The sequence below is a fragment of the Coenobita brevimanus genome, chromosome 50 (assembly GCF_032717465.1).
Source record: "Coenobita brevimanus isolate Jiangsu-jjx chromosome 50, ASM3271746v2, whole genome shotgun sequence".
In the NCBI taxonomy this organism is placed as follows: Eukaryota; Metazoa; Arthropoda; class Malacostraca; order Decapoda; family Coenobitidae; genus Coenobita; species Coenobita brevimanus.
The window spans coordinates 31014251-31031477 of record NC_137003.1 but is presented as its reverse complement, the minus strand read 5'-3'; the positions used below and the strand labels follow the sequence as shown (position 1 = coordinate 31031477).

The 17227-nt window shown below is 41.7% G+C and overlaps 1 protein-coding gene across 1 annotated transcript in view; it reads right to left on the bottom strand.

The window, feature by feature from the left end:
- LOC145399727 (glutamate receptor ionotropic, kainate 5-like) overlaps positions 1-17227 on the bottom strand; it is a 72664-nt gene that overhangs the window by 29523 nt on the left and 25914 nt on the right. The window contains exon 5 of the mRNA XM_080272275.1: positions 2665-2793. Coding sequence (XP_080128401.1) covers positions 2665-2793 — 129 coding nt within the window. The remainder of the gene's footprint in view (positions 1-2664; positions 2794-17227) is intronic.

Below are 17227 nucleotides of genomic sequence, written 5' to 3'. Positions count from 1 at the left end.
TTATTATTATTTCTTTGGCAGCACAGGAAACCATTTTCTGTGTATGAAGGTAACCATATAACCATATGAATGGCTGGAGGCATACTAGGATAAGGGGATCCAGTAGGATGTAGCCAAAAACTGTTTAAATACAAAGGCTGGTTGTGAATTAATATTCACGCAGTACCATTTCGTGAAGAGGGATGGTCACTCATGCCCTAATGTCAGGACTAGGTAATCAAGCCCAGGGCCCCTATGCTTCTTATGGGTCAGTGGTTAATTGGCTGATCATGACAGAGCCTTTAGCAAGTATTCTTCTAAGGTCAGTATGATACAGGCCATTATGTACTAGTAAAATATAAAGCTGCTGCTCCTAAAATACGTGTAACCTAGCAGGTGTACTTGGTATTGCCCGGGTAAAGATAAATAAGACTTACCGTACATACTGGCATGGTCTGGACTTGGTGGAGGGAGGGGGGGGCACCCTTCTGTGGGAGAAACCTCCCAGGACCCTATTTTTTTTATTATATCTATTTTCCTCCTTGGGCCATTTCCCCAGGGATATATTGCCCATGGACCTATGCTAACCATGGTCCTATTTTTCCACCACCTAGTATATAACCACTTACCCTTCCCTACTTTCTCCTCCAACTCACGTTCTCCCTCCATCCACCTTGTATACACACCCACCCACACACCCATCCATCCTGCCTACCCATTCACCCACCCACACAGTCCCACCCTTCACCACAACTATTCATTCACTCACCTCTGCGCACCCACTCTGTCCATCCGACCCATCTGCCCACCTTGTTTTTTTTTTTTGTTTTTTTTTTGTTTTTTTAATAAGAGGAAGGGGGGTGAAAGGAAGACGGGTGAGAGGAAGAAGACGTGGGAAAATATGAAGGAAGAGGGAGTGGAAAGATGGTGGACTGACCACCCACTCAGCCCGTTGTAGTATTTATATAGTTGTTTGAGGACTTCAAAATCTCGACAGCATATTGGTCACCATGTTTCTGTCATACTGACTTGATTATACTGTTCGCGTTACTCTGATTCTCTTGTGCCACGCCCCCTTCTGATGCCCCGCCCACTTCCAGCTCTAGTCGTTGCTGATTGGCTGAGATAATTATTCTTCTTATTGATAGAATAATGAGCCTTACCACGAAACAGTATCGTATTATTTACTTTTACTTTGAATTCATTTCTGTTTGACAAAGGAAGCACTAAAATTTGCTAAATGAATCAAAATCAGTTTGAAAAGAACCACCCCGCCTCCTCCCGCGACTGCAGCTGAATTTTGGCGCCAAGGAAGTTCGGAGCTTGGCAATAACACATCGCAGCTGTGCCGCTGTTGCTATTAAACATATTGTCATCTGTTATGTCTGGTACGTTACCACACTATCATAACTATATTGCAATTTTCCTTATTTATTTCCTTCATTAATTTCAATAAAATCAGAGGGATCGAATACAGAAGTAGGATAACGAAATGTCACTGGCTTCGCCTGCTCAATACAGTATAATTATTTATACCAGGGGTTCCCAACCTGGGGTAAATTACCCCAAGTGGGGTAATTTGGTCTTTTGTGAAGGGTAATGGGGGAGGTAACAAAAAAAAAAAAAAATCTAAAAATCATACCAGTTATGATAGACTTTCAGACCTATACTAAAATTCAGAGATGAATGTTTAAAGTCATGTTTATTTGGTATCAGTGTTAATAATAAAAATAAATTACTCCTTGCAATAACTCTCTTGGTTTTAGCCTAACCTTTAATTAAGTCCTACATTCAAACTAAAATCTAGGCATCAAAATGTTAAGCAGCTAAAATGCAATTGTGGAAACATAAGCAATGAGGGGTAATGAGTGAAGGGAGGTGTGGAAAATGGGGTAATGGATAAATAAAGGTTGGGAACCCCTGATTTATACCAACAATGCCGTATAAGCATTTTGATTCTATACACATGAAGTCATTAAAATCTTATAGAGGGAGAAGGGTTGTGCTGTGTGTGTGTGTGTGTGTGTGTGTGTGTGTGTGCGTGCGTGCGTGCGTGCGTGCGTGCGTGCGCGCGCGCCAGTCCTCCTCTTAAATTCATCTCCCGTTCCTCTGTTACTTTTGTTCTATATTTCTTATTGTCTTTCCTTATCAATCTTATATATATGGAAAAAGTCAGAACGGTTCTTTATAGAATGTATAACTTTTTATTTTCATAGAGGGAACTTTCGTTACTTCATAAACCTTTCAGGCCAATGACGTTGCTTGGTACTTTTTTCCAACATCCTTTACTACAAAACATTTCCTAGTTAAATGGAAAAGATATCATTGCAGTTAAAGGGTTAAATAAAAGTTTTGTTGCTTCAATTAGCTAGAGCGCCTTACATGTTTACCTGACGCTGGCTCGGCAAGACTGACTCAGAACTCCTACTCGGGCCGACGGGTGAGTGGGCGGGGCAAGGGGGCGGGGCACAAGAGAATCAGGCAAACGCTAATAGTATAGTCCCAATAATTTCTAATTTTCCCATTAGACAAGCTACGTTATCGACATAAAACCACACCAGTAAATTCCCCATGAAAAATTATTTCTGTAAGACCACTTCTGGAGCCTCTAGATAATTCCCTTTAATTTTCGTAGAAAGCAAACAAACAGGCAGACACATTTTCATCAATGTAGGCAAGATTTACTTGCGGTATTTCTCTGGAAAAAGTGTGAGGGCCGTGAGGTAGCGGAGACCTGTGTCAGGGGACCATAAAGCCACTGGCACCACCCTGGCACCGTTGGGGCTGTAAGGCAGGTGCACCAACACATTGTACCTGTGGATGGATGGATGCTTGGAGATATTAGAATTGGAGGAAATTCTAAACATAATACTTCGATGAGGAATAATAGTGGGGAGAACACTGACAATCAGGTTATGTTATGAGTACAGGTAAAGGAAATAAACACAGACCCTGTACAATACCTTCATTATTTAGTTAGGTGGGTCATATACCTCACTCTCCATGAAACTCAACTGGTGAGTTCTCTCGAGTGCCAGGAAATGCTCAGTCAATGCTCTTTTCCTTGTATATGACTTGTGTCATTTTTGTTTCAAATTACTTTTTCATACATTACATTAATTTTCAGTCGTGTTTCCAATGCCTTACTTTTATAATTTTCTACTTCCCGTAATATCTTTCATGTGTTACAGCTTAGTCAATGTTGTTAATGTCTACCCTGCGTCATTTTCTACTTCCTTAACCTGCATTCATGCATAACAGAACCTGCTCATATACAGTAACTGTATGATTGATGGCTAGTTTCTTGAGGCAGCTTCTCCCAAACCAGGAAACTGAGCCGTCCTACCAACCAATGGGATACCATCTTGTGCGTGTCAATTGGATCACATTATATACGAGCACAACACCTGCCGATGTCCATATGGATGTGAAACATGACAGTCACGATTACATGACAAGTAGTTGTTTTGCATGACTTGTGTAAAGTTAACAAGAATTAGTCAACCTTAATCTTAACAAAAAAGATGCATGATTTTTTTTTTTTTTTTTTTCCAGCAGAGACCAGGTAGAAGAATAATTTTTCTCTCTCCCTGGTCCTATGAAGAGTAAGAACAAAACTAGTTTTGTTAAGTTTATCAGAATATTGCTTCTGCATAATTTATCTTATCCTGTGCTTACATTTTAATATTGCAAAGGGGAACTTGTAATGACAGGTCATTACTATCATGACATCACTAACTCCCACTAAAGAGATGGGGATGAGGTAGGATGCAAAAACACAGAAGTAGAATTATCAGGTAGGACACTCGGGGAAACTGACTCTACAGCACTGTCCAAAACAACTGTACATATTTCCGTGTAACTTAAGCATTCGTCACACACACCTGTGGGAAAGTCATTCGGTCAAGTCCCAAACTGAAACAGAGGTACAACTGAGGACAGATATTCCTGCCCACCCTGCCATCTCTGAACTGCAACTGTGGCAAAGTCGCAAATATTCCTTAGATGTATCCTATAATGGCTAGCACTGTTGGTATACAGCCATTTCTTTTATCATGTTTCGAGATCGTGCATCACGGTGCCATATATGCAGTTAGGAGATTTCAAGGTAGGAAGGAATTCTTGACCTCACTTGCACAATCGCTGTCATGTACTTTTGTGTGCATATTTAATCCTTGAAACTCAATCCCAACAGTTGGTTACTTTTATTTTTTCCAGTTTCCTAACTTCTGTCATCACATATTCATTTGGTGGATGTATCCATCTGAGTCTTCCAGCACTCCTCTTTTCACCTACAGACTCATTCATAAACCCTTTTTCATTACCTGGAGTGGGATGACGTCATATGGTGGCGGTTGTGTCGCCTGGTTATACAGTTATACCTATTGCCTCCTCTCTATTTCCCGAAATGAGGATGGTGGATTGCTGGAGGTGGGCAGCTTCAGCCTGTTGTCCACTGGGTTTATCTACAGAGGTTGAAATTGCCACTACCAGTACTCTATCTATCTATCTATTGCCAGACACCACAATCCCGCAAAGGGTGGCTATTTGACACTGAGTTAGTTGTTTTACAGGGAGGGGCACCAACCCTCCACCAACCCACTTGTTGACACGTAGGGAGCACGTATGGTTTGGTTATATGGTTACCACCCAGCGTTGTAAATGGTTTCTTGGCTTACCAGTACTACTTGGAGCGTTGTGGCTCAGAGGTAGAGCGTCGAGCTCGTGACCGGGAGGTCGTGAGTTCGAGCCTCGCCCGGGGCTGCCGTGCCGGGAGTGGTAGTGTGCTCCTGTAACCTATATGGCCATAGTTGCCTAGCTCGGGGATTAAATCCCTTCTTCTTCTTCTTGGGGGAGGCGGTGGCTCAATCGGTAGAGAGGTGGCCTGCATTCCTAATGGACCAAGGTTCGAATCCCGGCTGGGGCAGGGAACAGTTTAAGGATTTGAATATCATTAAATCAGGCTTTTCTGATCTACCGGAAGACCCACCGACATGTAAAAATACCCCCGCTAATACCAATACACCAGTCCTGTATGAGACAGCCCTAGCATGTATTCAATATGGACGTTGGGTGTTAGCGCCGAAGTGGTGACATGTAGAGGTGTATGGTACGTAGGAGGACTGCTGGGCCTTGATAGCAGGCTGTGAAGCCTATGCCCAGAGTCGGACACATAAAAAAAAAAAAAATGCAACCAATCACTTTATCCACATCAGTATTCTCTATATTATATTGTTATACCAATGAGGAAACGTAGATTTTTCTTCTACTCTTTCATCATTAGTCTTTGACATCTTTCTGGAATCTGTGTTAATTTTTGACACAACGCATACAGGTTTCTTAACACATCCATTGCCATTATTCTCAGTGTAGAAATTTTACGCTCACAATATGCCAAAATCACACTCCCATTCATTAATATGGGTGTGGGAAATATTTTCCCCCAGAGCAGTTGCGCTCTTTACCTTTTAAAATAGTTGTCCCTGTTGAAAGCAGAGGAAAACCCGGAGAGTGTTAACGACTAATTCAAGCGGTTTTATAACCCAGAGATTACTTTCTTTTTAATAGTTCTTATTACTAGTAAATTAAACGCTACTGTGTTTAACCCTTGTGGACAATTATATTGTATATATGTGTAAATACTTAGGAATTTTCCATAGACCTAACTGCACCTGTGTGGTAGGATGATGTGTATCCCAACGAGAAAACGGGAGAAGGATTAAATATATATATTTCCACAGATAAGTGAATATTTGGCTTTAGTTTAATTAAAACTAAGATTAAGTTAAAATGGATTTGCCCTGTATATTTCATGAAATAATTCAACTGTATTTAGATAATTATAATTAATAAATAGTCGGCATGGCTGAATTCTACGAGGGAAGAAGAGACTCGCCATTTTTGCACTCTGTTACAAAAGCTCGTTCAAGCTGCACACCGTAAAATACTCACCTAAGGACATTTGGAAGCCCCCGGCAAACCAACCAAGACCTCACCCGTCATCGTATGTTATTCCAGCTCTGTCTAGCGAAGTAACTTTTATTTAAATTACTATTGTTGCTGCTAGATTAACACTCGTCAGAGAAAGTGTATAAAATTTCTGACATTTTGGTGCCCCAAGTGACGAAACAGATGTGTGCAGAGGCGCTGAGCGATTTTAAGGTCGGGTATATGGGGCACAGTTTACTTCAGCGTTCAGCAGAAGTAGCAGACATGGAAATACATATCTACAGGCTCCTGGATGAAGGGCAAATTCCTTTTCTGATGATGAGCGGCTAAATGCCGTATTGGACTGGAAGCATGATCATACTATCCATTTCCAGGGAGAAAATGACATTAATGAAGATGTGGAAGTTAATGAAGTTGTTGAAAACCTTTTGGCCGTGGTAGAAGCCACTGAAGGGTCATGTAAATTCTTGATAATCATAACCCTTCTTGAGCCTAGAAATCTACCATATGGTTCAACAGTTTGTTACGGTACATATAAATTAGCATGGCCATAAATAGAAAGTTGCAAAGGATACGTAAGGGAAGGGATTTTATCCACTTTAATGCTAAATCTTTCCAGGCATCTCTAGGGACCGATGGTATACACTGGAATCACCTTGGCAGAGAAGCGGTTCTGGTGAAATTTATAAATTACATTGAGTCAAAGAAAGAACTATTCAACGCTATACAGGCTTTGGGTGGTCCTATGCTATATTAAGATAACTGAGTGTGGGGATAAAGACATAACCCAAGGGGTTTAACAACCCAGGGAGACAGGTTTAATACCATAAACCCAATCCCTATACTCCTCAAAATTTAAAATGATTAATAGTCACTGAGCTCAGGTAAATTCGTGGTAGTAAAATGTAAATTAATGATAATTCAAGTAAATTAGAAAGCAGTCAAAATGTCTATTTCCTTGTTACAGAGGTCATCCAGTAGTAATGCGGGATGGGTAACCAGAGCCATAAATGACTGTTGGCAATTATTAGATGAAATACCTCAGACAAGGAAGAAATTAAGTAGTCTTTCGAATATACTAAAGGACAGATGGACTTAGTATGAAGAAAGTTAATTCAGAAACAGCAATAGTGAAAAATGATGATAAAGATCTTTTGGAATCGGAGACTACCAAATTTGAAAGTAAATTAGAGGAATATATAACAATTGTGAAGCTGTTTGAGTCAAAATTGGCTGATACTACCGCAGAAACACAAGTTGTGGAACATCGGAGTAAAGCAGCACTACCGCAAATTACGCTTCCGGACTTTGATGGGGAGCAAAATTGGAAATCTTTATGAGATCAGTTTAAATACTTAGTCCATGATAGAACAGATCTCCCCAGTGTGAGTAAACACTCATATCTTAGGACAGGTCAAGGGGACGCCTTACAAGTTGATAACGGAAGAAAACAATTATGAGGCACCTTTGATTATCCTTAGACAGAATTATGAAGATAGGGAGCAAGTTATTACCCAGGTATTGAAGGCTCTAACTGAATTACCCATACCTACACATGATTTTGATTCCTTGCAAAATTTTCGGATTGCAGCGAGTTGTAATTTAAAGGCTTTAGGTACTTAGGAAGATGTTAAAGCAGCAGATATGGTGCTTTCTAGAATCGTGTCCTTAAAGCTTCTACCTAGAACCAAGGATGCCTTGTATCATAGGTACCAAAAGGATGATTTCTTCTGCGAGGAGATTGAGCAGGGCTTAATGCAACTCTGTAAGCATTTGCAAGGAACAGTAAAGCCTACTGAAATTAAACAGAAGGCTGAAATAAGAAAAAGAACCACTAACAAACTGGTTGGGAAACCTAAGTCAGGAACGGCTAAGTCTGTACCTAAAGATGAGATAGGTACTTTTCTTAGCTCTTTAAAATCAGAGGATAAGACATTAAAAAAGACAAGGAATTGACAAGCTGATGAAAATAAGGAGGTAAAAGTTTCCCTGGTAAATGACCGGAAGGTCTATGTGTTTTGTGGTGAACAACATTCCAGTGCATCTTGTCAACATTATTCTGATTACGCTTCTAGAATAGTGAGGCTCCAGGAATTGGGGTGTTGTATGATCTGCATGAATTCCGAACCCACTGCCGCGGACTGCAAATGTAAACTAAATCTTTGTTTCAGATGTAAAAGAGACAATCATCATCGTGCTTTATGTCCAAGGATGATGAAATATAAGGTTCCTACAACTGCAAGTGTCAATATGACAGTTGCAAAAGCGAATACTCCAGTTATAATGCCAGCTGCAGTGCCAATTGCAGATGTGAAGGTAATGATAGAAAACAGAAACATAATAGCATGTACTCTTTTTGATACGGGTGCACACAGAAAGCCTTCAGACACTGTGAAGAAATTAAAGCTATCTACTGTTGGCAAAGTAAATCTGGCTATTGCAGGATTCATAACTACTAAGGAAGCTCGGTCCTTTGATTTAGTTAGACCTGTAATACAACTTGGCAGACATACCGGTTGCCTAAATGCCTTATAAGAGCAGCTGTGTTGGATAATATGGAAACAAGTATACACACACACACACACACACACACACACACACACACACACACACACACACACACACATATATATATATATATATATATATATATATATATATATATATATATATATATATATATATATATATATATATATGTGTGTGTGTGTGTGTGTGTGTGTGTGTGTAAAAGAACTGAAGGAAACCTCCGATCATCTACAAAGCTCAGGGATAAGTTTGGCAAAACAGAATGTGAAATCGGATACTGTGGGTCCCATAAAAATGACAGTTGGTTCAGATTACTGTGGAAGATTCCCACATAGAACTTTCAAGAAGAATAAAGTACAGTTGTTCAAGAGTCCAGGAGGTAACCTTATCATGGGTCAGTTGCCTTTTCCAAAGCAAGCCAGAGGAGAGGCCACACTGGTAGACTCAGTCGTTGTTACCCCCACACAGTCATTGATGGTAGCTATAATAGGTGCAGAAATAGAATCTACTCAGATGAATGACTTGATGGATGAAAAAATTGAACCTGTACACAAACTCTGGGACCTAGATGGTGTAAGAATACACTCTGAAGAACCAACCCCTGAAGATAAAATGACTTTGGATTTGTATAACCAGCCTGTGGAATTTAAAGATGAACAGTATTGGGTTACCAACAAATTACGAAGCAGATAAGGCTCAGTAAAATTATCTTCTAAGCTCCATCCCTCTTTCCTTCCATCCTCTTCTGTTTTCCTTTCGTTCATTCTTTCCTTGTCCTTCTGCCTATGGGCAACTTTACACTCCTTCTTCTGTCTTTCTTTCCTTGATTCTTTTCTCTTCCTTCTGCCCGTGGGTGACTCTACACTGAGTGACAAGCCAAATGGTTTCCTGTACACCAGGAAACCATTTACTACGCTGGGTGATAACCATATAACCAAATTTTTGCGCCTGGTGATTTAGTGGGTAATTATTGCGTTCCAATCGGATTGAGCCTGTGAAGGTTTATATCCAAGGGGGGCTGGGGTTGATTGCTTGTGTAATGCCACTCAGGGATGAGTAAGGCTGGTCACTCTCATCTTAAATGTCGGGATCAACTGCCTAGCCCCGGGCTCCTACGCTCCTCATGGGGCAATGTAGGATTGGATGATAGATGAATAGATAGATAGATAGAAAGTTGAGAGACAAACCAAAACATCTAACCATATATGATAATATTATAAAAAATTAATTTTGGAATAAATTTATAGCAGAGGTAGAATTCCCTATTAATCATAAAGAAGGACATTATTTACCAGATCATGCTGTAAGCAAAGATTCAGTAACAACTCCCACGAGGATAGTTTTCAACTGTAGTAGTAAAGCATCCAAAGGATCAACTACCTTGAACGATTGCCTATACTCAGGACCTACACTAACAAAGAAGTCAAGGAATGTATTATTAAGATTTAGAGAGAAACCTTATGAATATAAAGCATTTTCTCAGAGTAGGATTGAAAGAGCAGGATACGAAATTTACACAGTTCTTCTGGCCTCAAGACCCTCAAAATAAGGATAGTTCATTGAAAACTTGCTGTTTCCGATCGATGCCCTTTGGCTCTTGAGCTAGTCATTTCCTTCTTTGCAACACATTGAAGCATCATTTTGGAAATGCTAAATGCCCAGAAATAGGGCAGACTTTTTATATGGATAATTTGCAAGGTGTTGCTGATACAGAGACGCAAGCATTGAAAGTTTATGAAGTAGCCAATTCCCAGTGTGGGAAGGCAAATTTGCCGTTACAGAGCTGGAATACAAATTCACCGCTTTTGAGGAATAGAATACAAGAGGACTATCCAAATACTGACATTCCCAAAACTCAAAATGTGTTGGGTCTTAAGTGGGATATCGGAGCTGATGAAATAAGTTTATAACCAATTAAGTTCCCTAATGAATGAGGGTGAGATTTGGAAGAGTCTGGTGTTGCTGTTTGCTGATGATACAGTATTGTTGAGTGAAGACGAATGGGAGTTGCAAGGTTTGGTGAATGAATTTGGGACAGTGTGTATGAGGAGGAAGCTGAAAGTTAATGTAAACAAAAGTAAAGTTATGGTGTTTGAGAGGAATGAAGTCACAGAATGTACAGTGAGGTTGGATGGTGAGGATATGGAGAATGTGAGTGCATTCAAGTACTTGGGTAGTGTGATGAGTAAGGATGGAACTTTGGGGAATGAAGTGCGTGAAAGGGTACAGCAGGGAAGGAAGGTTGTTGGTTCACAGAAAGCAGTGATTAGAAATAGGGAGGTGAGTATGGAAGTTAAGAAGTCACTGCATGATAGTATTGTGATCCCTACCCTGACGTATGGGAGCGAGGCGTGGACCTTGCAAGAGGGGAACAAGTCAAGAGTGAGAGCAGTGGAAATGAGTTACTTGAGAGGAGCACGTGGAGTGACATGGAGAGACAGGTTGACGAATGAAGTGAAGGAACATTGTAGGGTGGATGTGGATGTGGTTGAGATGATTAGGAGAAATACACTGAGGTGGTTTGGACATTTGGAGAGAATGGAGAATGAAAGACTGACTAAGAGGGTGTATGTAAGTGAGATGGAGGGAGGGAGAGGGAGCGGTAGACCGAGGATGAGGTGGAGGGATGGAATTGAGAGGTATATGAGGGAGGGGGGGGGTGAGTTGGAGGGAGGGTAGTCAAATGGTGGGTGACAGAGCGACTTGGAGGCGTTTTGTCTGCGGCCACCCTTTGCGGGATTAGGGCGTCGGGCTATAGATAGATAGATAGAAGTTCTCTGATGTCACTCTCACCAAAAGGCCCTTGCTAAGTCAGGTCTCCATGTTATTTGACCCATTAGGATTGGTCAGTCAGTCCTATAGTTATTAGAGGCATATGTTTAGCGCAACAGGTTTGGCAAGAAAAGTCAGACTGGGACAATGATTTAGGTGACACGTATGTTAAACAGTGAGAACAGATTAGAAAGGAGTTTTAAAAAACATCAAGCGTATGTATTCCCAGGAATATAAACAGTAATGAGAAGTCACATTTACATATATTTTTTGATGCTTCTCAAAAGGCATATGGAGCAGTAGCGTATTGTGCAACAGATGATAGTAAGATAGTTGCACCGATTAAAGGAAGAACTCTACTCCAATTGGAATTGGCTTCCATAGAAGCAGAAACTAAATTGGCCAGGTTTTTAACCACTACTCTTGATACTCAGTTTGGGGATATTTATATATGGACTGACAGTGAGATTTGTCTTTGCTGGATAGAAAAGGAAGACAGTAAAATTCTTTTCGTCCGCGATAGACTGAAGACAATAAAAGAACTGTCTCCCACATTTTAATTAATGCATGTATCCTCCAAACAAAATCCAGCTGATCTGCTCTCCAGAGGTTCGACAATAAAGAGACTGATCAAAGACAACGTGGTTTAAGGGTCCTGAATGATTACTCATTAAAGTTTGGCCCGAACAGAAACTCCATAGTATTGCCGAGGTTAGTGTAGTAAACTTGGATCCTGTAGTACCTGAGCCAGGTGTAAATGACATAAGTAGATTTTCATCAATAAGACAACTTCTTAACACTACAAAATTCGTTGCTAAATTTTTAAATAAGAAAGTGGAGTTTGAGGAGTTTGATCCCATGGAGTACTGACTGAAAAGGCTTCAAAGGAAATATTATGGAGAGATTTTTGACCTTTTTTGCCATGGCACTGGCTGCAAAAATAATCTGATAAGAGATTTAGGATTGTTCATAGACGGAAAGGGTCTAATTAGATGTCGTGGCAGAATAGTAAAGGTTGATTTGCCTCTCCAAACTAGACATCCTATAATGCTACCCAAGAATGGTTGTTTTGTACAATTAATTGTTAAGAAACCCCATGAGTTGACTCTTCATGGAGGTGTGGCGCAGACTTTGTCCCGAATCCGAGAAAGGTATTGGATCCCTAAGGGTAGACAGGTTGTAAAGAAATATCTCAAGACTTGCATTATATGTAGTAGGTATGAACAACGACCATATGACGGACCAGGACCATATGCTTTACCATAGGATAGGGTAACTGTAAGTCCGCCCTTCAAAGTAACTGGAGTTGATTACACAGGGGCTATAACTGTTACGGGTGAAGGAACTCCCCATAAGGTGTATATATGCTTGTTTACTTGCACCTACACAAGGGTAGTCCATCTAGAAATGACAGAAGATTTAAGTTCAGAGACATTCCTGAACGTATTTAGAATATTTGCAGCTAGAAGGTCTTGTCCTGGTAAATTAATTAGCGACAACGGAACCAATTTCGTTGGAGCAGCACCTCTGCTTTGAAATATAATGAATGACCCAAAGGTTAAGTCGGCACTGGGAATCCGAAATTGTACCTGGCAGTTCATAGCTCCAAGAGCACCATGGCAAAATGGATTTACAGAAAGAATGATTGGTATTGTGAAGAACTACCTTAGGAAAACCTTACACAGAACTAGGATCACCAGAGAGGAGGTGAGAAAAGTGATAACTGAAACTGAGGTTAGGATTAATGATAGACCATTAACTTGTCTGGACGATACCAGCGATTCAATTGAAGCATTGACACCGCCTCATATGTTATATGGCAGAAAGCTCCATCCGGTGCCTTGTGTGGATATCCAGGAGGAGGTAGATGATCCTACAATAGAGAATAATGAATTAGGAGAACATCTTTCTGACAACCTTCTTTCTGATCGTCAGTATGGGTTCCGAAAGGGACGCTCCACTGGCGATCTTCTCACCTACCTTTCAGACTCATAGTTATCCTCCTTTCAGGACTTTGGCGAAAGCTTTGCCATTGCACTTGACATCTCAAAGGCTTTCAGTCGAGTCTGGCATAAATCTTTAATTTCCAAACTGCCTTCTTACGGTTTCTATCCTTCTATCTGTGCCTTCATCTATAGCTTCCTTTCTGGTCGTTCTATAGCCGCTGTTGTAGACGGCCATCGTTCTTCTCCTAGATCTATCAACGGTGGTGTTCCTCAGGGCTCTGTCCTATCACCAACTATCTTCCTTTTGTTCATCAATGACCTATGCTGTATATCTAACCCTATCCACTCGTACACTGATGACTCCACCCTTCAACTTTCCATTCGGTTCCTGCAGTGTCCATCCCAGCAGTTACTGCAACAAACAAGGGATGAGGCTATCGCACACCTAATGTCTGACTTGTCTCGTATCTTTGACTGGGGTAAAAATAATCTTGTTTTTAATGCGTCAAAGACTTAGTTCTTACACCTATCAACCTGACATAATCTTCCACAAGAGTACTCACAAATGTTTAATAATATTCAGCTTAATCCTGCATCATCCTTGAACATGCTTCGGGTTTCATTCTCTCGGGACTTATCTTGGAAAGGTCATATTACATATCTTGTAAAATCTGCTTCCAGAGATTAGGTGTGCTAAGCCGACTCCGTTCCTTTTTTATCCCTGCACAGTTGTTGACCTTATACACTGGTTTTATTCGCCCCTGTGTAGAGCACAACTCTCTTGTGAGGAGGCTCTCCACATACAGCTCTTCTCAACAGGGTGGAGTCAAAGGCTTTTCGTCTCATTAACTCTCCTCCTCTTACTGGCTCCCTTCAACCCCTGTCTCTTCGCCAAACTGTTGCATCTTTATCTCTCTTCTGTCGCTACTTCAATGTGTCACTGCTGCTCTGAACTGCCTGCTTGCATACCTCCACCTCTACGACGGGCGTGTAGCACCCGTCTAGCAGCAAGCTCTCATCCCTTTTCTGTCCAACTCTGGAATGCAAGAATTAGCCGTTACTCCCAGTCCTTCATTTATGTAACAGGTCAGCTCTGGAACTGTCTCCCTCTGTCTGTATTTCCTGCTAGCTATGATCTCCAGTCTTTCAAACGCAGTGTTCCAGGCATCTCGAAATGATCGGATCTTGAATTTGGGTCTCTCTTGTATTTTGTTTTTCTCTTGGAAGGAACAGTAATGCGGGCTCGTGGCCTTTGGTTCCTTCTTCCTAGCATAAAAAAAAATCTGCATGAGGGATACCAATATCTGAAAAGGGTAATGGACACCTGAAATAGACACTGGAGTGAAGAATATCTTTTGAGCCAAAGAGAAAGATTTTATGGGGCTCAGGCTGCCAGCAACAAGTCAGTCATAAACATAGGAGATGTGGTCTTACTAAAAACAGAACAAGCAAGATCCCAGTGGCCATTATCTAAAGTGATCTCCACACATCCAGATTTGGAGGGGGTGCTGAGACTTGTACAAATTAAATGTAGGGGACATATCAATATAAAAACTATTGATAAACTGGAGCCCCTGGAGTTAATGGGTACCCTGGAGAACAATTGGATCAAGAAGTGCTACTTAAAAGGGCTGCAGCACAGGGTTCTCGAGATCTATGGAGAGAGCTTCTGGCTAAGGGTCACATTACATGATACAGCATATCATTTTTCGCCCGGCCTCAAAATTGTGGGAAATATTTTCCCCCAGAGCAATTGCACTTTTTACCTTATAAAATAGTTGTCCCTGTTGAAAGCCAAGGAAAACCCGGAGAGCATTAACGAATAATTCAAGTGGTTTTATAACCCAGAGATTACCTTCTCTCTAATAATTCTTCTTATTAATTTATTAAATATTATTGCGTTTAACCCTTATGGACAATTATACTGTAAATAAGTGTGAATACTTAGGAATTTTCCATTGACCTAACTGCGCCTGCGTGGTAGGATGCCGTGTATCTCGACGAGAAAACCGGACAAGCATTTAGTATAATTATATTTTCATAGATAAGTGATTATTTGGCTTTAGTTTAATTAAAACTAAGATTAAATTAAGTTAGATTTGCCTTGCATATTTCATGAAGTAATTCAACTGTATTTAGATAACTGTAATTAATAAATAGCTGGCATCTCTGGATCCTATGAGGGAAGAAGAGACTCGCCATTTTGGCAGTCTGTTACAAAAGCACGCTCAAGCTGCAGACTATAAAATACGCACCTCAGGACGCTTGGAAGAGGGACTTTGATGCATGGTTGCGGAGAGTGCAGTTGTGTATTCGTTGCTCTCTCCTCTAGCGATATAGGGCTGACTCACCGGCAATAGTTTTGTAAATAGGGGAATAAACGTTAGGTTAGCTAGATCTCATTTTCCTCCCTGGCCTTAGTAGATATAGCAAGTGTCTATATCTGTTTCCTGAGATTGCCTTTGCTTACTCACCTCTGGAGTGTACCCTCCACTGATCGCTCTGGGGTGTGAGTCATACACAGGCGCGTCCTCCCGAGAGTGGTTTGAGAGGGTAATCTCAGCATAGGTGGGTCTTCCCCAGGTACTTTGCCCCTTGGTCGTTTTTCCTCTTTCTTCCCACTTCCCCCTCACGGGGGGAGTGGTTACTATGACGGACGCCCCTGCTGCCTCTTCCCCCTTCAGGGGGGGAGGTGGTCCTGACGAAAGCAGGAACGACCGGACTGACCACCCCCAGACTGACGGACGTCAGACTCGAGCCCCACTTGACATCCCAGTAGCTAATGCGACCTACGTCACCATCCATGCGCTAGGTTCTACTCCCCTGTCCAGTCTCAATCCCTTCCTTATCAAGAAGGTGATTGACCACTGTGCGGGAGAAGTCGAACAAGTTTAAAAACTTGCTAATGGAGATCTCCTGGTGAAAACTGTAAACTCGGCACAGGTAAAGGATTTGTTGAAACTGCGCAAATTCCAGTGTTACGATGTCGAAGCCAAAATCCCAGTCTCCATGAATTCTTGCAAGGGTGTTGTCACTTGCAGGGATCTCATGGTGATGAGCGAGGACGAGATCGTAAGTGAATTGGCGCAGCAAGACGTCATAGAGGCTAAATTCATAACTCGCTACTCAGAAGGCATAAGGACGAAGACAGCAACTATCATCTTGACATTTCCCAAATCTTCTCTTCCTAATGATATCAAAGTTGGTTACGAAATTATTCACGTTCGGCCGTACATCCCTAACCCTTTGCGTTGCTTGAAATGCCAGCTGTATGGGCATGGTACAAAGACTGTCGGGCTTCCCAGCCAGTGTGCGGCAAGTGTGCAAGCCAGGGTCATGATGCGGAAAGTTGCACATCAGAGACAGTACGTTGCTTTCACTGCAAGGGTACTCACTCCACTTCCTCTAGGGATTGTCCCAAGTGGAAGGAGGAGAAGGAAGTCTGCACAGTGAAGGCAACTGAGGGTATTTCCTACTACAAAGCTAGGAAAAAGGTTAAGGAGTTGCATGCAACTCCCACGCCGAATAGGTCCTATGCTTCGGCGGTAATATCCCGTCCTGTGATGTGCTCTGTCGAGACACAGACTGACCCTGTCCTTCTCCCTCCTGCCACTCACAGTACATCTCCATCTCGACCTCCTGTCCGCTCCAACTCTCTCACTGACATCCCTAAAGCTTCAACTTACCCTCAGGCTGCTGCTGCCTCTCCATCAGTACGGCCTAAAGCGAAGCCTGACAAGCCTACTAAGAATAACATGACCACCCTCATGAAACAGTCACGTCCTCATGTCCTTCCGGTTCCTACTCCAGCGAGGGAGAGAAAGGTTAGCTCTTCCTCGGGGGAGGCTGGAAACCTAGTTATTGATGAAAATATGGAGGTTTCCATCAACAAGCACCGGGATAGGTCCCCCGGTAGTCACTCGCTTACTGGCGGGCGTCAAAAAAAGACGAAGCACACTGGTCCCCAACAAAAATCTTAAACCGCTGCATTCACTCTATTACAGTGGAATTGTAGAGGTATTGGGAATAAGTTACAAGATATAGCAATCTTG